Here is a 20,402-nt window from a genome sequence, read left to right on the forward strand (position 1 = left end):
CTTTTTCTTTCAAAATTATACCTTAATTTTGCACATTCCCATGTGCTTCCCTGTCTGAAGACGGTTCACTGTGCAGAAACTGAAAGTGGTAAGTACAGCTACTTTACATAAGCTGCTGTCCTACAACAGCAGTGATTAACTACAAATCATCTCCGACCATTCCGGTTGCTCCCTGTTTTCGTTCTGGAAGAGGAGGCCTGTGACAGTGCCAGGACACCATGTCACCTGTACAGGATGCTGCAGCCGCAGCAGTACCATCACCCAATACACTCCAAAAGCCGAACTGCATTAACCCCCGAGCAAGCAAGGCACGCATAGGGACAGGACCTTTAAACGCAAGTGGGAGGAGATGAAGGGCACGTCAGTTACAGTTCGGGGTCTCTTTCCACCAAGAGGGAGGGGACCTTTCAGACCCGACAGAAATACACCTCGATATCTGTGCTGTACCAGCCCATCACAGCGCGGTTGGAGTTGGACACCCAGGGTCGGTCAGAGTTGCTCTTCGGCTTCTCCCCAAGTCCCAGGGCGCAGCCGGGGGCAGTGCAGGGCCTGTCCCGTGTGTCTCCGGTGCCGCCGGCCGCTCCCGTCCCGCAGCGCAGGTGCGGCAGACGCGGGGAGCGCGGTCGCCCTCAGGCGCGGCTCCCCCCTCAGGCGCGGCTCCCCCCTCAGGCGCGGCTCCCCCCTCAGGCGCGGCTACCGCGCGCAGCCCCGCGCGCAGCCCCGCGCGCAGCCCCGCGCGCAGCCCCGCGCGCAGCCCCGCGCGCAGCCCCGCGCGCAGCCCCGCGCGCAGCCCCGCACCTGTTGCCGCTGCGCCGCCCGCAGCCGCGCGCTGCCCGCAGCCCCTCGCGCCGCCCGGCTGACTCACGCGGGGGCGCACGACGCGCAGGGGGCGGTGCCAGCGCCGCGCGAACGCCGACGGGTGCCTGCCCAGGACAAAACAGGCAGAGACCGGAGCGACACGTGGTTGTGTGTCGGGAAATATTCGAGGCGCAAATAAAGAGCCTGGGGCCGGCCCATGCGGGATCGGTGACAGTGACAGCGCCCGCCTAGCCCTCGCTGCTCTGCAAACCCGCCCGACACCGCTATTTAGCTGGGAGCGGGTCTGCGTCACAGCTGCCCCAGGCCCAACGTGGAGCAGCCAGGTGTGAATAGCTGTGCTGCCACGTGTTTGTGCGAGCCATGCACACACGCCTAGGTATGCTTTTCTATAAACATAGATTGCACACAATACATTTAAATATGTACACATAAATAGACCAATACCTGTATATATGCAATATGTATATACACCTATGTGTGTATATACACACATGCTATATATATATATACACTTTTTCTTTTTTTTAATAACAACAATCAGCAAGTATGAGCATGCTTTCTTCATTTATCATCTCTGGCTACCTGTCAAAAGTTGGATTACTTGTCTTTGTGACAGTATTTCCATTCTATTACCCAACTTGCAAAGGCTGGGTGGTTTGGTTGCAACAAGCCACGGGAATTGTTCCTGCCTTCCCAAGACATTTTCACTTTAAAGAAATAATTGTGCTAAAGCAAAAAGTGTTATTCTTGGACATCTAAACAGTGAAGCAAAGGGAAGATTTCATGTGATACATTCAAATGAAAACTGAAGGACCTAATAGGTCAGCATAAAAATACCACAGGACGATGTCTGCTCCCTCAGCCCTTGTCATTTTCCCCGTGTGGGTTGGGTGTTAGTCCTAGGAAGCTGCACAGTGAGTCCTGCTCATGCAGGACCGTAAGAAGGGGATTTTTGGCCATCCACATCCAGAGTAAATCTACTGTGCATTCCCTGCTCTACAGTGGGCAGGATTGATCACTTTGCTCTGGTTATTCTGACATATGGACGAGACCATCAGCTACAGCTCATTGCATCCCTTGGATGCATAATCCAGCAGGGACAGACAGGTCCCCATGCTGATGGAAATGCCAAAGCAAGGGCAGTCAATGTACAGCTCCTGCAGAAAGCACAGCTCAGCCACAGTGCTCAGAAAGCTCACCCAAGACCCCAGAAGCTGAAGTCTGAAGCCTAGAACTGCTACAGGCAGGGAGGGAAGTCAAGGTCTGCTCCTGTGTGAAACCTATCCCTTCATTATCCAACTCACTACACTGAGAGTTGCTTAACTGAAAGAAATGTGTACAAGCAGAAAGTTTGGATTTATTAATTCTCCATCTGCAGGTATGAAAAATGTTGGCTGTTTTTGGAGGGCATGTACCAAAGGAATTGAAATCAATGGAACTACTCCAGAGGTGAATTTGGACTTTCAGAAATCACAAGACTCTTTGAGGCAGAGACCTCATGCGAATCATATGAGCTGTTATTACAGACACAGAGGGATGAGGAGGAACAAGAAGAAAAAAAGAGATACAGTTTAATTTAAACAGGACAACATGGGAGACATGCTGTGTGTAAGTGCTGTCAGACCAGGATGCAGCAGCTGCTGTTCAGAGAGAAGGAGCTCCCAACAAATCCAAGGCCTTCAGCACATGGAAGCAGTGACTACAGCAGAGGTATTTATGCCATATTGTCATACTTCTGCATTGAGATAGGGTAAGCCTGGGTGCTTCCACTTGTGGGAGTGCAAAGCTGACACATTTGCTTTTAACCAGACAGCATCAAACTTTGCAGCTTCAGGCTTGTGAAGCTACTGAAAGAGGAATCTACCTTAGATGACAATAAGTGCCTTTGATGTGATGAGCAGGGAGAGAAGATTGCACTCCAGCAAGTTCTATGCCAATGAGAGATTGTACAACAGGGAGGCAGCCAACAACCTACAGTTCTGGAGGAGGCAGCATGCCACAGATTGCAAATCCTGTGTTGACAAATTATAATCCATTCAATAGAGCTGCTTGGGAGAGCTTGAAGCCTGCTTGCCATTCACTGCTATCTTTTTATGGTTGAGTAGTGTACAGCACTGTTATGCTGTGTGGGCCAAATTAACAGGCTGTGTAAATTATACAGTGGTGAGGAAGGAGGTGAGGGGTGAGGGATTAAGGGGGAGGAGAATACATAAATGTAAACTTCCTGAAATTTCACTCCTGCATTTGAGTTTTGGTCCCTGCCCTAACAGGTTATTTAGAGATGAATTAATGCAGGGTGAGGGGGAATAACATGCATTTAGCATGATGCTGGCAGAAGTACCCTCTGCAGTTAAGGCAGCTTTATCTTTGTGTGTTCTGAGTGGGTGCTACCATCTACCAACACAGGAACACACAGACAGTTGCTCCCCTTACAGCCAGTACTGGAGATCTATGACTGATAGAGAGAGAGATGAAAATGATGTGCATTGCTCAAAGTCACTGCAGTCAAGGAGAAAGAAAAGAAACTCATCAGTAGAATGGAGCTTGCCAGTGACACAGTTTTGTCCCCTTTTCCTATGCCAGCTGTTAGATGTAACCAGAGCATCCCTTTCTCTACCTCCTCTGCAGCCCCTGCAGCTCCACAGCCTCCAGAGCTGGAGGTACAGCACACAGGGACCTTGGAGTTACACTGATTCTTTCCAGGAGCAGGATGTTGTGGAGGGGTTCAAATGGGTGGGGTGCAGCATCCACAGACCCAGAAAGGAGATATTTTATCCAATGGTTATTCCAGCCATTAATCAGTCCTTAATTACTGAATGACCTGCTGGTAGCTTCTTGTTGTACCCAGCAATCTAAAACACATACCAATTTCTTCATGAAGCAGAGACAAGGCATCCCATTTGGAGCTGCCACATCCTATATACATCTAGAGAAGCTGTGTGAAGGATCCTGTGCAACTGTGTACAAGGGGATCAGCAGGTGAGCAATACTGCCTTCCCAGTGCTTGCTGAAAACACCTCCTATGGCAGACAAAGGCAAATCAAAAGTCCAGTTTTGCCTTTAACATGATATTTGCAAAGCCTCATCCCCATTTTTCAGGAACTCCTCCACTGCAGCCATGGAGGCATCACAAAGACTCTTTGATCCATAGCATTGTGCCAGGAGATTGTCTGGCTGAACCAGGGAGGGAGCAAAGGTTTTCCTTGAAGTGAGTGATCTCTGCATAGTTGAAAAATTGGGCATGAGCTCATGCTGGCATCACAGAGGGACAGGAAAGCTGTGAAAAGGTGGAGTGGGGCCACTGCTCAAAGCCATGCTCTAGCAATACCTGGACAACAGCACAGTGCTCCTTTAGCCAGGTGGGCTGGCTCTCAGCTCACTGCTAAGGAACACAGGATGGAGGAGGTCTGTAATTACCTTTGAGTTTGGCCTGGGTGGGTCAGCAAGCCCCAGAAATTTTGCTTGGGTGTTTGCTTGGGAGGTGGTTAGTGTTATCATGCCAAGCACTGAGAAGCTTCATGTGACTTTCTACTATGACCTGACAGGATCAACAGCCAGGTGGTGGCACTGAAAGTGATCAAGCTGGAGGCAGAGGAGGGAGTGCCCTTTACAGCCATTCGGGAAGGTAAGACATAGAGGAACATCACTCTTGAAGAGCATTTGTTTTAACCTGGAAAAGCTGCATGATGTCTCCCTCAGTCCTTTCTTGCTTATTCAGTGTGCCAGCTGTCCTTCTCCCAAAATTCTCAGTTTCCTTATCCTCTCATGGAGGATGTCTTCATGCTGGGGTGGACAGGCATGCAAAGGACAGAGAAGGAATCTCTAGTGTATGCACTTGTGAGAGATGCACCCGTGCCTGTGATAAGGAAAGTGCCAGCTGCAGCCAGAGCATATTCTTTCTAGCAGTGTCAGGGCCCCCTTGCACCTTCTGCTTGCTGCCTCCTTCACAGCTGCTTTCTCTCTCCCTCTAGAAACTACACAGCCTCTGCCACTGCTGCACTGAGCAGTTGTAGACTTGTTACTACTGCCATAACATTTTCCTAGCCAATTCCTGGAGCATCACAGATCCCAGCCTGAAGAGAGATACTTTCAATAAAACTGATGTGTAATAACATCTGTTATTTCAGTCCAATGAGAAATTCTTCTTATCAGTCAACTTTGTAGAGCACTGGGCAGATTTCTCAATTTCTTGGAGAAAGAAATGCTTTTGTGCAAGTACTTGATTTTGGCTGAAAGTATTTACATTTCCCTACAGAATAAGTTCACAAGCCTGCTTGACTGAGACTTCTATTTTCATCTGCTGTACAATCCCAAGAAGACCATAATCTGTTTTCTTCCATGCACAGAAATATGCAACTTTGTGCCAGTCTGTTTTATGGTATTAGTGAAAGCTATCCATGTAGGATGACACACATGAAGGTTTTTTAATTTCTTGCTGCACTTGTGAAACTAGGGTTAATCTTGTGACAGGGATGAAGAGTCAGGGACCAGAAGTGCCAGCTTTCACAGAGCAGCACCAGCACAGGAGGACTCTCATAGCAGTCAACTCAGAATAATGAGAGAGGTTACTGAATCCACTCCAGGTTTATAACTGTAATTAAGACAAGAAAGTCCTTAGTCCAATTCTGTGTGAAAGCAGAGACACACCTAAATATGCTTATTTAAAAAATGGCTTGTGTTACGTTTCCTCATTTGCTGTGGTGCTTTTGCTCTGCATTTACACTTGTAGCCCACCAGTAAAATAAACCTTAAAAGCTTTATCTGCATTGAACTAATGATGCACCAAAGATCAGCACCCCTTTAACATGCTCTACTGGACAGGCTGAGAGCCTTAACTTCATTCATTATGAGAGGAAACAAGGGTGATCCTGTGAAGGGTCTGCTTTAAGTAGGTCTTTTGTGCGCTGCTGAGCTTTGCAGCATCTGACACCTCAAATTTACAATGTAAGTCAGTAGCAAAAACAAAGCACAAGATTTATTAAGGCGGCGCATTCTCTGCTACCCTGGAGGAATGTGCTCCCCTGTCAAAGAGACGCTTCACCCCAGGAAGCCCCGCAGAGACAAAATGCGTTTAAAGCTCGGTTCTGGCAGTAGCACCTGACACCCCAGCAGGGGGTTGTAGAAGCAACAAAGTGAGGAGCAGTTCCCAGAAGCCTGATTGAGGCACAGGCGCTGAATCCTCCATTTTACTGTGGACTCTCTGTGCTGCCCCTCTGGAGCAATAACTCCGGTCATATGGAATTTTTGAGGTATCACAGAGTCAGATTATCATGTTCTGTAGCAGATGGCTCTAGCTAGAGTCTTTTTACTAGATTCATAGGCAAGTGTGAAGCATGTTTAAGGTCCATACTGCTATGCACTGGGAACATACTGGTGGTAGCTAAATGGACTAATATCAGTGGCAGAGGCAGTTTAGCTGCAGCAACACCAAGCTCTGTGCAAGAACTACTTTGCAATCCAGTAGTGGTGCTGAATCAGGCATCCCTTACTGCTCAGTAGTCTCAGCAGTGACACAGGCTTGGGCCACAGCTGTGTCACACAGTGTAACTCTGGCAGTAGGGCTTTTAGAACCAGGTGAGATTGTTACAGTCACAAAAGTCAAAGTGCTAATCCAGTATTAATTTGTTTTGCCTGCATGAAATCTCATCTTGTGTGAAAAACAAAAAAGCAGCTTTTAATTGTGACCAAAACTATGCCTCCCACAGCTGGCCCATGCTCTGTATTGTGTGCTTCAGCTAATTCAGCTGAAACAAGATTGTATGCCATGCCTTATTTGAATGAAATTTGTAGCACTGTGTGGTCTGACAGCAAACTAATTTGGTTTTAATCAGCAGCAAAAAGTGGGTCTGGAATAGCTCTGAGGCTATTCTGCTATGTCAGAAGCAGAACTAAAATCTCAAGTCAGGGACATCTGCTTTTTTGGGGCTTTGGGGCTTCTCTCTGTGTAGTTTGTGTTCCCTGTCTGTGAACATCTGGGTCAGATTATTCAGTTGTGCCAGTGACCTACAGGCAAAGTAACCCCAGCTTCACCTCTTCCCCACATTCCTCCTCTGTACAGTTACTGCTATATTGTCTCACCCCTAAGGTAGCAAATGATTAAGCTGTGCACCCTGAGAAGCTGAGTTTCTGCTGAGAAGCTCCTTTCATACGTGTTCTGCCTGGAGTCTGCTCTAACATAGCAAGCCCAATGCACAGCCATAAGGCCCAGAAGGCTGCAGCTCCTGCCTTAGCACAAGTCAGTGCTCTGCGGTCTATATGGGGCCAGAGACTCTTCCAAGTGCTGCCCCCTGCACCACCACACCCTGGATGTGACAAGGCTTGGCAAAGGCATGTCAGGACCTAAGGACCAGGGACACACAGTTGCAATGATGCTTTTGATAGTTAGGCTGAAAGAAAAGTGTGCCTAAGTTTTACAAATACATACAAGTTACTATTCACTCAGTAACTTCATTCTGCTGCATTCTGTCTCAGGGAACTCCCAGGTCCTCCCTCTCAGCATTTGCCTTGAAAAAATTACATCTCCTCAACTTATAAACTGACACATGGGAACTGTTACCTGCTCTTTCTGACAGAGGCAAGATCCCACCTCTGAGAGATGGATGGGCTTTGGCCAAGCCTGGAGCACTGATGCTTGCTTCTCTGCAGAGCTGTTCCATCCTCCTTCAGGCTCAGTAGCTGCCACTTCTTACAGAACTGCCAAGTCTGGACTATTGCTCCCCAGTTTTTTATTTTCGCTGCCTTATTTTGTGCACAATCTCCTTCCACTTCCAGCAGCAGTAAAGTTGATCTTCCTTTTGTGTTTTCCCAGCTTCTCTTCTCAAGTGTTTGAAACATGCCAACATTGTACTGCTTCATGACATTATCCAGACGAAGGAGACACTAACATTTGTCTTTGAGTACATGGTGAGTTCATGTTTTTCTAGCTTCCTGTGGAGCTAGTACTGGGAAGTATTGGGAAGTGGCTGCAGAATGAATTTACTACTCTATGAGACATCTACAAAGAAACAAGTTGTAATGCTGTAGTGCAATGATTGATTTTCCTTCTTGATCTCCTGCTTTCCAGCCACACAGCCTTACTCTTTTCTTTCTGCATACGCGACAGCTGTATGCAAAAATAATTCCATGTCTTGTGTCTACTGGGGTGACAGACATTATTTACCTCCATTTCTGCCTTGCCAACACAATAAAAGTACTGTTTTCAGCCACAGCAAGGATAGGAAATAATGATATGAGCTCACATCCCAGCTGGGGTCAGATTTGGCACTGACCCCTGTGGCTTACCATGACCAAGCTGTGGATTGCTCTCATGGGGAGACCAGGATACCAATAAAATTCTCCACTTGAATCTTGCTACTTCTCCTGCTTTTGCAGATAGTCGAACAAATGATAAAGAAAATACAGAGGCTATGTCTTCTTATTGCAGCTTTATGGTTAGTTCTGGCACAAGTATGAATTCTGTTAACCAGCAGCTTCAGGTCACAAGTGCTGGGTGAGATAACAGGTCAGCCAGGTCCCTGGTGTGGCCCAGAACTTAAGCACATGCTTGTGGGCTGCATCAGACCAGATGTTCACCCACGTGAAATAGGCAGCTTTCTAGCGGTTGCATATTTTTCCTTTTACAGAAGAGGCATTGTTGGTAGAGGCATTTTACAGCAGAAGCTTTGCCTCAAGTTTTTCTCTTTTATTTAGCACACAGATCTAGCACAGTACATGGGCCAGCATCCTGGAGGACTCCATTCATGCAATGTTATGGTGAGTTCCTTAGAAGACTTGTATCCCTTAAGGCATGAGGAAGAGTTATTTTCCACTATGTATGGTCACTGTAAATTACTTACTAATATTTGTTACCTGTATGACAAAAACTTGGGAGAAAATCTACGTTTGATGATATAACAAGCTCCCTCTCAGTCTCCAAACCTTTTTTCAGTTAGCTCCTCTTCCTATTTTCTGAGCCAACAAGCAGGCATTCAGCTTTTGAGAACAACGACATCTTGTGGCAAAGAAACCTCTCTCTACACAATTTTTTGTCCTTTTATTGTTACAACACATAATTAATCTCTCTAATTAAAAACTCTCACATCTCACTCTCTTCTCATTTGGAAATATCTTCATATTTGCAGTCATTTAAGTCCCTTTTGTATCTCCCATACCTTTTGTGATTGACTGGATCTGAACACAGCCAAACATGTACCCTTACTTTATAGACTGATGTTATAATAGTATCCTGCTCTCCCTTGTATGCATCTTCACATTTAATTAACTTTCAGGACTGCTGCTGCATGCTGGCTTAAGGTTTCAGTGCAGATGTCCTCAGTTAATGCCTGGGCCCTTTTCCTGAGCAGCTTCAGTTAATTTATCTTACAGCTGTCAACAATAACTTTGTATCTTATCAAACTGCCTATTCATCTGGCTTTGTCAGATCTCTCTGAAGTTCCTCACTGTCACTTGTTATCACAACTAATCTAAATACTTCTGTCATCTTCAAATGTTGCCACATTGTTCACATCTTTTTCCAGATAGTTGTTAAGCAACACCAATTCTGATGAAGTTTTTTGGGGCCTCAGATTTTAAACATCCTTAAAGCTCAGCTACATCGGAGATGCAGTGTAGTAGTTTTGGCACAGTTCTCAAGGGTTCTGCTACCAGACATGCTCATAAAGCACATGGAGCACATGGCTGTAATATGTACTCCCTGGCATTTCTGTGAATAAACACTAGCCAGCTGCTCTGCTTTCCTGTCCGGAATACTCACTGTCAGCAGGAACTGAACTGCAAATTATTTACTGCTCCTTCAGGAGGGTCATCTAGCTTGCTTCATTTTTGCTGGCAAATGCAGTTTGTTTTTTCTGAGTGATTCCTGTGGAATATAAGTATGCAGTATGTTACAGGGACAATTGTCTGGTACAAAAATGACCTATGGGTGTCACTGTTTTTCCTCCTCTTCAGGTTAAACCTCTGGTGAAAAATATCTTTTCTCTGGTGAAGTCTTACTACTTTTGCTTTCTATCCACTGTTAAACTTCATACCTTGTTTCAGCCCAACTTATTTTACCCCAGGCTTATTTAGACTACCATGATGGTGGGGGTTAGATATTTATTTCTTGGCTTCCTTTCTTCCTTGGTTTCCTTCTTCCTTACTTGCTTTGTTCATCATATCTGATTTGCTGTATTTTTAAAATCAGGTCCTCATGTTATCTCCCAGCTTGAAGCCAACAGTTCCCATTGCCAGGTCAGTCAGTTCCCTGCTCCACTGCTGGCATGTGCAGTGGCCATGGAACCAGTCAGCTGGTACCATGTGGCTCAAGGGGGCAAACCTTCAGCTCCTTAGGTTTTCATTTTGTTTGGCTGTGTGTCTTTGTGTCTTTGTCTTGAGCACTGCAACCAGCACAGCTGCTGTTCTGAAAGCTGGGGTCCGTGTTTTGGCAAGCTGACCTCGCTCCTGCAATCAACAGTCCATTTCTAAAGAAAAGTTAAATTTCCAAAATGAGCATTTATGGACTGCAGTTAAACTGCCCTCCTGGCCAAATATTCCACCCTGAAAACCTCAGAAAGCTGTAGGGCAGTCATAACCCACCACAATTTTCTCCTCCTCAGCCAGCTCTACTCATTTTTGGGATTTTTACTGGTTTCTTACTTGCTTTTTCTCTGCTTTGTTCCAGGGTTCTCCTAAAGTTCAGAGTTAATCTATCAATGCAAAGTCACACAAAATCATTTCAGTTTTTTTGTTGGCTTTTTCCAGCTCTTCATGTTCCAGCTTTTGCGTGGCCTGGCTTACATCCACCAACAACACATTCTTCACCGAGATCTGAAACCCCAGAACTTGCTCATCAGTTGCCTCGGTGAGCTCAAATTAGCCGACTTTGGTGAGTCACAGTTTGGATACAGCTGTATATCTGCTCAGACCAAAGCTGTAGCATGCATATAGATCTGTATCCACAGCCAATTAAGGCAGAGAAACATAACCTTTGCTTGAACTTCAGGAAACTATTTCTGTGGTCAGTCCAGCTTTTCTTGTATTTATACTGATAGGTGCAGGGATTAAACTCATTTAAGTCAGAGCAATTACTGCCATGTAAAACTCGTTCAAGAAAACAATCAGCCCCTCTCTCTTCAGAAAATAATGTAATGTGTGGAGTCCACAGCAATGTGTGACCCAAAAAGCTTTCTTGGCATTGGTTTGGGATAGCTGTTTCAGTCTCAAATGATAAAGCCCTGCAAAACACAGCCTATTACTTGATTTGATCTGCCCCAGAGGTATATTCAAGAAACACTTTCTTTGTCAATTGCTTGTAAGCTGCATTGAGATTACTTGTGTTTAAAGAGAAAATGATGTCCTGTTTCCAATTATTATCATCTATGCACTCTACAGGTAGAAGGACTGTCCTAACACATTTTTTGTTGGTTTGTTGGGGATTTTTTTGCAGGCCTTGCTCGTGCCCAGTCCATCCCCAGACAGACATACTCCTCTGAAGTTGTGACACTCTGGTACCGTCCTCCTGATGTGTTGCTTGGAGCTACAGCTTATTCTTCTGATATAGATATCTGGTACTGACCAATATCAAAGCTCTGGGGTTCCCTAGGAAAAAATATTTTTATCTGAACTAAATTAAATCAGCCAAAGTGACACTAGTTACGGTTGTAAGTAGAGGAATTAACACTTCTGAGCAGTAAATTTGTGAGCAGTGTGGAGTTTTGTAGAAGTTTCATAGAGGGTTCATAGAAGTTTTTGGGAATTATGTCACTACATCTCAGCTATGGATTGATACAAACCTCATCTGATAATATTTATGAGAGATATGCATCTTGTCTGGTAACATGTATGGAGCATTTTTGTGTCTTGCAACAGAACATTTTGCTCAATACAAGTGTATCTATGTAGTCAGCTGAGCCAGTAGTAACTCTCTGCAGAAATGGCTTTGTGTGAAAACAATGGATCAAAAACTGCACCATCAATTACTTAGGCCTTGGTAACAGAATGTGGCATTAAAGGGTTTCTCGATGAGTCTGGAGATAGAAAGGTGTCTGGGATTTTAATTATTTCTGTGATACTGTGTCCTTCTTCTCAAAGACCATGTCTCAGATGCAGTCTGTATTTCACTCAGGAAAAGGGCTGTGTCTGTTAAAGCCTTGTTTCCTTATGAGCTCTACCCAAAAATCCTGATGTGTTTGGGAATCAAAAGGAAACAAGCTGCACATTCATAGATGGGAGAGGAGTCTCTGAGAGTGGGCAGAAAATAGCAGGATGAAGGCTTTGCAGGGTCCCAGTGGTCTTTTGGACTGGCTTGAATGGTAGCTGGGCTAACTGTAAGGTTCATCAACCTTCTGGCTTACTTCTGCACCACCTGAGCCCACTTCCAACAACACAGTCCTGACATGCTCATGGGCAGCGTGCAACTCATGAAGTTGCAGGAGACCTTCCTTATTCTGGCAATTTTACATCTGTAGATGGTATTGCTGCTTCATCCTTCCTTCAGACAGTTAATCTTCTGCTTGTACCTGTCCCACCAGGACTTACTCTTAACTACTGCAGAGTCAAAGGCTGGGAAAGGGTAGGAGTGCAGCAGGCTGAAGAATGTGCAAGATGGCTGGCTAAGTTTACAAACAGCAAAGCTCCAGGTCTTCACAGGCTGTATCTCCCTCCAGAGGTCTGCAGCTTATCAGACACTGCAGTGACCCAAGTCTGGAGGGTAGGTCAGGGAAACGGAAGTTTTTAGATTGTTTACTTCCCTAGGACTGCTGCTAATTTAATTATTTAAAGACTTCTCTAAGGAGGAAAACCTTGCTAAATTCTAATGGCTTCCAGCTGCTAAGCCAGTCTAAATAGTCCTGTCTACTACCCCCACTACCTGTCATTTTTCCCTCCAGACAGTCTCTCAGAAATGTCTGCTGAGTTTGAAGAACATGTCTGCCTAGCAGATTAGAGGGCTTGTGTCAGGCATAAGCCTGTTGGTTTTTTTCCCTGAAAGCTGACCCCTGTCCAAAGGCAGCTATGCACAGAAAACATGTCATTTCTGCCTATGCAAAACCAACATCCTCACTGCATAACTGTGCTCTGGTGTAATGAATAGCAACGTAGGAGTGGTGTACAAAGATCCCAGCCCTAGCAGCACAGTGCTCTCCATCTCACTGAACTACATCCACACTATGGGCACCTTTGTTATAACGCCTCCTTATAATAACAACATTCCAAGTGTTTGCCCTGAAGAAAGATGTCACGCTGAGAGAATAGAGAGTACTTCAGTGAGCTCTATTCAGTAACTTCCTCTAACAAGAGTCATTTATTATCTTGATGTACACTGCATTTAAGTTCAATTTTTGTCTATTAGGAAATAATGTGAATTCACACAGATGTTACTTGTCTATTGGGAAGAAAGGAAAAAAACCCTATGTCCTTTGGATGCTGCAATTTACATGAAGGCAGGTCAGAATGCCCTTGGTAATGGCATGAGACAGTGGGTGTCAAAGCCTTGGTTTAAAGAAACCAATTATAACAAAATAAAACATTATTGCAATTCATGCATAGTGTGCTTGAGCAGCAATACTGTCAGTGGGAGGCACATGGGAAGTGAATGAGGCCTTGAATAGATGAAGAAAGAGATATAGAGGGAGACTTGGTCGCTCTTGCACTAACTAGAAAAGCTGCTTTAATCTCTCTGTATCTCTTTTCTCTTTCTTTCTCCCTCACTATCTCTTCAGGACTTTAGAAGATTCAATTAAGGGATTTCAGGGAGATTACACTGCATATCAGAAGGACTTTTCTTTCTTTTGTTGAAAAACACCAAGTGCTTTATATACAGCCACATTAATGGCTGCAAACATCATGAGTGCCTTAAAATGTCTTTTCAGTCAGTCTTTCCTTGTATAATCTTCCATTAAAAAAAAAAAAGGGAGAAAAAAAAATCACAGTGGTCTTCCCTGGTAGATTCATGTAGAACAGGAGTTTACATGCAGTCATTTAACATGGACCTGCCAGGCTTACTACAGCTTTCTCCTCAGCCTGGTTCACAGTGCCCCACTATGGCAAACTGGGAGATATTGGCTAAGGGCTCCTCTGTACAGAGCAGGCTTGGTGATGAACAAGAGGAACGATATATTTCTGGTTGAATATAAAATTGCCATCTCCTAGTGCCAACAAAAACTCCCAAACATGGAGGGGGAGCTGTGGGATGCCGTAGAGATATCTTAAATCTTAATCCTGATGAGCACCTTTCTGCTGTGTGATGCAGCACTGCAGACTGAGGGCAAAGTGCAGTGTTCAGACCTTCCCCGGGGATTGCAGGTGGATACAACTGTACTGTCTGAATCAGTCTGCTTATGCTCCCTGAATATCTCTGTAACGTCTCCTACTACTTTAACTGTCAATGTTTTGATTCATGTGCATATCTGGCACTTGCTAAAATATCATGTCTAGGCCTCTTCCCAAAAGACCCCTCCCTTGCCCTATCTCTTCCCAAGGCAGTTTTATAGAACTGAGACCCTCTTAAAAACTTATAGACTGGAAGGAGTAAGAAGACTTGAGAAATTAATATTAGAGGAGAAAGAAGGAAAAGGGGAAAGCAAAACAACCCCATGTCTAAGTATTTAGAAACATTTAAAATTAAATGCTTTTGAATCATCCTCATTATCAGAAGGATCCTCATAATGCCATCAGAGCTGTAACTGTCACTCTCAGAGGGAAAGCTGAGGCCTCTACTGCAAGGCAAATATGAGTACCATTACTTTCCAAAGTTCCTGCTCTTGCCAGTCTAATGGCCCTTTCTAGCTAGGATATCAGAACGCAAACTGTGGTAGAAAATCAGCATCACTTGTTCCAAAACCACAGACAGTTGTTTCTCTTCCCCCTCCAAATCAAGAGTACCCAAATTGCTTTGACCATGCACAGTTGAACTTGCGCAATGCAATCGGCCGATTACAGCAGCCCCTGGGGTTGCAAAATAGGGTGAGCCACTTGGACACATCCATCAGCTGTGAAAACAGTCTTGGTATGCCACTGGGCTCAGTAGAATCTATCTGTGGGCTCCAAAGTAATGTCTAATCATGTGGTAGTGCTGTGAAACACCAGGAAAACTCTTTGTTGCAAAAGCTGTGGATTTAAGTTTCATGATGCCTGGACTCTGCAAGAGGATATTAGACAAGCAAAGAAGCTCATGTCACAAGTCTTGCCAAGGTTAGAGCACAGGAAGCTAAAGGAAAATGCAGCAGAGATGTTTATGAAAACAGTGTTAGATATGGATCTGCAAACAGGCTTGGCACCACCTGGTGTGCAAGGATGACCAAAATAAATACCGCAGATGAATTCCGTGCCAGGGTTTCAACTGACCACAGCCAGGTGGGAAAAGCAACTACAGTATTGCAAAAACAAGGTGCAAAGGGTAACACAGGAGTACAGGCGACCAGAACAGATTACCAGTTATTGCTAAGCAAGTGAAAATAATACTTTCAGAGCTTGTAAGACAAAGCTGGGTTGTCAAGAGTTGAGCCTAAAGGACTCAAATATGATATAACCAAAGAAGAATGAGACTGAAACCTGAAGAGTTCAATGGAGCTTAGTGAAAAGACAGAAAACGTAGAAAAAAATTGAAGGAAATTATTAAAAAGTAAATGAGTGCAGTTTTACACCACATAGTAAGTGATGAGAATAGTTGCAAATAGGCAATTCTACCTTGATCACAACTATTTCATCTTTAATGCCATGAGGACTAATCCACCTTAGCAAAACGAAGCAATTTGGCAGGTGTTGGGTTTTTTTAAGCTGTCTAGTTTGTTTTAGAGCAAGTGTAGAGCAGGGGATGACATAAAAATAAGAATATTTTAACTTGCTGTTATGACCAGGTTTTTTTTGCTATGAAATCTTACCTTCAGCTTTCCAATGAAGAGCTAATTGCTTCTGAAGGAAAATGGCTATAGTAGTGAGTGCCTCTCAGTTCTTTCTGCATCTAATATATCCTTCAAGCCTATGAAATGTGTAGTACCTCCCTGTTTATCTTTCCTACTGTAAGTACTCCAATTTTGTACCCTTTTCTCATGGAAAGTCCATGCACAGGCTTCTGCCATGATCCTTTTTTCACATAGTTTGTAACAGGATTAATGGACAGAGACCTGAAACCATTTTTTGGTACTGGAAAAGAAAGATAGTGCTTAGTGGGCTTCTTTTCCAAGGATATCACCTGTCTTGTCTTGATGGTGAAAAGTGAATTTTTTTTTTTTTTTAGTGGGTGGTGCTGATGAGAAAAAGGAGATGGAAACAGACATGTATGGAACCTTGACCCCTTTGGGTTTTGAAATCCTGGAGGCATGTGAATGTAACTTATCTTTGGTCTGCTCACTTCCTGTTTCTCTTGTGCACTTGTATCAAGATTTCTGCATTTACAAATCAGAATTCCTAAATTTCCATAATTTCCATTCCAACAATTATCTCTGCCTCTCTCCCTGCCCATCCTAACAATCATAATATATATATCATTTATGTGAATGAGTTAATACCTTGGCTTTCTTGCAGGAGTGCAGGCTGTATATTTGTGGAAATGATCCAGGGTCAGCCAATATTTGCAGCAACTTCTGGTACTCATGAACAACTGGAGAAGATCTGGGCGGTGAGTAAAATACACTCTGAAATGGAAGAGAAAAGGAATCCATTGCTCCAGCCTAGTTAATTTTGAAGTCCTAAGCATAGGTCCTGTGAATAGCAGAAATAATTTCATCTAATCTGCCAAATTCATAGCAGACTTTGTAACCCATTTTATATTTGTCAACTTTCTTACAGACTCAGGAGTAAATCAAATCACTTCCTTTTGATGTTTGTCATCTCATCAAAAATTTAAAGCCAATTAAAGTGACATCAAATTGGAAAAGGCATAAAAGGTGTGCAGGTACTGCAAATTCTGTTGCTTCTTTTTAAATCCTTTACTTACTGTAGGATACAGCACACCACATTCTCTAATACTGCTCCAGAATTACCTTGAAAATAGCAAGACCCTGAGGTTTGTCAGAGATCCTTCTTCATTTTAACTTGGCACATTTTGTATCGTTCAGTTCATGGTACGGCTCTAGAGACTGATTTGGCATAATGGAAAGCGTGAAATGACTTTATAAAGGTAGCAGTGAGTGAGAGCAACGTATTTGGGACCTTCCTAAGTTGTTTTCCCTGCTGGGGAAGCAGCAACACAGAGGCACGTTCCGAGGGCAGGTGGCAGAACTGAGGCAGTCAGCAGCACTGACAGGTTCTGTGCACTCCTGGCCACTCGTGCTGGCCCTTTTACTGACTCAACAGCGAGGTCATCCTAAGCATTCATCTTAGGTCTTGCTGTAGCTATCACTTGGTCTGCTCAGCCTGGACAAGAGGAGTCTGAGGGGAGACCTCACTGCAGTCACAACTTCCCTGTGAGGGGAAGAGGAGGGGCAGGCACTGATGTCTGCTCTGTAGTGACCAGTGACAGGACCAGAGGGAATGGCCTGGAGTTATGTCAGGGGAGGTTTAGGTTGGATGTTACAAAAAGGCTCTTCACCCAGAGGGTGGCTGGGCACTGGAACAGGCTCTCCAGGGAAGTGGCTGCAGCCAAGACTGCCAGAGCTCAAGAAGTTTTTGGACCACACTGTCAAGCACACAATGGAATTCTTGAGGTGTCCTGTGCAGGGCCAGGAATTAGACTCAATGATCATTGTGTTTCTGAAACATGGGTTTTTAAAGGAGAAAGTACAGAAAAAATAAAATTCATTAAAATAATGAGAAATTACTTCATAGCCATTAGACTGCATAAGTCAGATTTTTAGACTTGAGTTCAGTCCATTTAAATAAATGCTGAATTTCTCTTTCATAGAGAGTGGGGGGGAAAAAGAATTATTGGAGGGGGGGGAAATCCATACTTGGCCAACTAACAAGGTTCAAAGCCAGGGCAGGGTCCAGCTTCTCAGAGTGCGAATGAAGGCTATCCTTACACTTATGTCTCTGAAATCTCTGGATACATTTCCTGTGGGTTTGCATTAGAGGATTATAGCATTATCGTAATTTCTCTGGTATTATAACTAATACCATGATTAACAGGATTTGTGCCACAGAAGGCAAAAAAACCCCTTATTTAAAAGTCCTGAGGAAGTTTAAAGAGCTATGAAATAATTAGTGCTTTTCACAGGAGGTTTTATGATATTATACAGCCTGGAATGAGGCTCTGTGTTAGACCAAGATTTCAAAGCTCCTTAGAGGCTTTCGATGTCTAGCATGAGAAATTTTGCTGAGTGTGAGGTTCAGAATGGAGATTCCTACTGTTTTCTCATAGTCAGCTCCTTTCATGTACTACTAGTAGAGGCACCCTGCACTGGTAGAGAGACCATCTGCATTTATGTGCATGAGTCTCTATCACCCAGTATGCTCATCTCCATGTGGGACTGTTGGTTTACACACCATATAGATACATAGTTGGAAAATCCCCATTCTGTGAAATGTGTTTGTCCTGTTGAATCATCAGGACTGACTGGCTGTCATTTTACCAAAAATTGTTCTAGAGGCAAGTGCCACCTAAAGCAGTCTCCATCTCCCATCTCTATCCCTGGCTGCTCATTGCTGGTCTGTGTCACCTCTCACTTGTGGGGCTACATGAACTGGGGACCCTGCAACTTTGTTTCCTGCCTGGCTTACTCTAAATGAGAACAGCTTCTTTGCCCTTCTCATCCTCTGGCTGCACAAACAGTAGCCCTAATGAGCACTGGTACTCATGAAGGCATGGCCCAGGAGCAGGGCCAAACGTGAAGAGAAGGCTGGCAGTGTTGGTTATGGAAGTGTGGCATGAGTGAACAGGAACTCCAGCATCTCCAGTTTGCTCATGGCATGGAGAGCAAGCAAACCTGACCAACTCAAGATTCATTACTCAAATTTTAAGAGGCCGGGCATAGGATTTGCATGCAAAAGCTCCATCTTATTGATTAACATCATGCTGAGCTGGACTTCATGAGGGCTGGATTAGGCTACAGAATGGCACCAGGGTGCTTCTGCTGCTGAGCCAAACATTGTGCCAAATGAATGACTACAAGGCTCCTCAACACAAAACATACAATAAGACTTCCCAACAAAATTAAACAAAATCAGCTAGGTTGATTCCTTCAGCTAAGTCATCACAAGAGAAGCAAGCAGTTAGAGGGCAGAGAGAAAGAATAATGATTTACACCATCTTAAAGCTCTTGCTGAAATACAAGCACTGTAAAAATGTTTCTGGCTGAAACTGTTTCTTCCCCAGTGGTCTGAACTGACCTGCACCAAGACCTTTCACTATAAAGTGTAGAGAAGTTGTTTTGTTTTTTTCTGATGACATGGACAAGAGAGTTAACATCTAGATTTAGGGTGGATACACAACAGGTAAAACAATTGTCAGAGTATAATTAATTTCAAATAAATAACTGTAACACATTGTCTGATTTGGTAAGGAATCTCACTAAAGGTCCAGGGTGGGAAAAAAGAGAAGAGAAGAGAAGAGAAGAGAAGAGAAGAGAAGAGAAGAGAAGAGAAGAGAAGAGAAGAGAAGAGAAGAGAAGAGAAGAGAAGAGAAATCATTTGCCCCATTTGTTTTCCATTGGAAAACAAAAAGAGATGCAAGTTTACAGGTTGGAAAAGTATCTTTTGTAATGAAAAGGATCAGAAAATGCAAATATACATTCATATGGCACTGAGTGATTGGTGCTCTGAACACTTTCACTCCCCAATGCAGTAAAATGTAACATTTGCTGTAATCCTTATGTAGAAAAGTATAAGCACACACAAATAATTATTTGTTTAAATTCTTCACCAAAAGAATCAGAATGCTGAGCTGACCCTGTCAAGTATGATTTTACCATGCACTGAACTTACCCAGTTTCCTCTGATGCCTGTAGAACTGATGTTTGACAGCTCACAAGAAACCTTGAAGAATGAGGGCCCACTGAGCAGGGCTTCCTGGAAAGCTAACAGGATAGCAAAAAGAAAGCAATTTCTGTATTCAAGTTCAAATTCCAACTCTCTCTTTCCTGTGCATACAGAGTTTGCTTTGGGCAGACTTGTCCTAGTCACATAATATACATACCAGTCAAAAAGGCATCCTCACCCAGTGCTGCCAAATTACCCATGGTGCAAATCAGCTTCCAACGTCCCCAGCTAGCTGAACACTGCATGACACCTTCTCTTTGGGGAGCTTTCAAGCTTCCAAGGTGATTTTACAGGTGAGCAGAGACAAGGATCATCCCCCTTAGTCTTTGCTGTGGCAGACTGAGCCCATGAACAGTTTGGAACCATGGGCCACAGCAACTGCATGCCGTGCTAACGTGTGCCAGTGATGAGATGCACACCCTGTTTGTGGCTGTCTTCTCCAGGCAGCTGCAATTGTCACAGCTGCTTCCCAGCTGTGAGTGAGAAAAATAATCAACTACCTGATGCTTTACAACTGCCACAAGCTGGCTTTATAGTTCTTCCTTCTTTAATGTGTTTTTTCACTGATGCCTGTTTTCTTGCAATCTTAATACAAATTTTGGGGAGGCCAAGTTCCCCATGTCATATATCTCAGCTCACACTTTAAGAAACAGGAATTGTCTATCATATGCAAAGGGTAACTAATGTGAGACAAA

General features: G+C 44.1%; 2 protein-coding genes across 10 annotated transcripts in view; one reads left to right on the top strand and one right to left on the bottom strand.

Annotated features, from left to right (window-relative positions):
- The window catches only part of ALS2 (alsin Rho guanine nucleotide exchange factor ALS2), a 37,055-nt gene extending 36,134 nt beyond the window's left edge, over positions 1–921 (bottom strand). For 2 of the 4 annotated variants that reach the window (XM_054636285.2, XM_077181266.1), the window contains exon 1: positions 799–921. The gene's annotated coding sequence lies outside the window, so the exon portion shown is untranslated. Of the gene's footprint in view, positions 1–327; positions 346–428; positions 634–798 lie in introns of those variants that run through there. The other 2 variants (XM_077181267.1, XM_077181268.1) reach the window with 2 other exon arrangements.
- A 1,433-nt stretch (positions 922–2,354) lies between these two features.
- The window catches only part of CDK15 (cyclin dependent kinase 15), a 40,374-nt gene continuing 22,326 nt past the window's right edge, over positions 2,355–20,402 (top strand). For 2 of the 6 annotated variants that reach the window (XM_077181269.1, XM_077181270.1), the window contains exons 1-8: positions 2,355–2,529; positions 3,701–3,798; positions 4,365–4,444; positions 7,628–7,722; positions 8,509–8,571; positions 10,558–10,681; positions 11,243–11,363; positions 16,318–16,411. In XM_077181269.1, the coding sequence (XP_077037384.1) occupies positions 2,410–2,529; positions 3,701–3,798; positions 4,365–4,444; positions 7,628–7,722; positions 8,509–8,571; positions 10,558–10,681; positions 11,243–11,363; positions 16,318–16,411 (795 nt within the window). In that variant the 5' untranslated portion in view covers positions 2,355–2,409. The remainder of the gene's footprint in view (positions 2,530–3,700; positions 3,799–4,364; positions 4,445–7,627; positions 7,723–8,508; positions 8,572–10,557; positions 10,682–11,242; positions 11,364–16,317; positions 16,412–20,402) is intronic. The other 4 variants (XM_077181271.1, XM_077181272.1, XM_077181273.1 and 1 more) reach the window with 4 other exon arrangements.

Source organism: Agelaius phoeniceus, chromosome 7 (assembly GCF_051311805.1).
Source record: "Agelaius phoeniceus isolate bAgePho1 chromosome 7, bAgePho1.hap1, whole genome shotgun sequence".
Taxonomy (NCBI): domain Eukaryota; kingdom Metazoa; phylum Chordata; class Aves; order Passeriformes; family Icteridae; genus Agelaius; species Agelaius phoeniceus.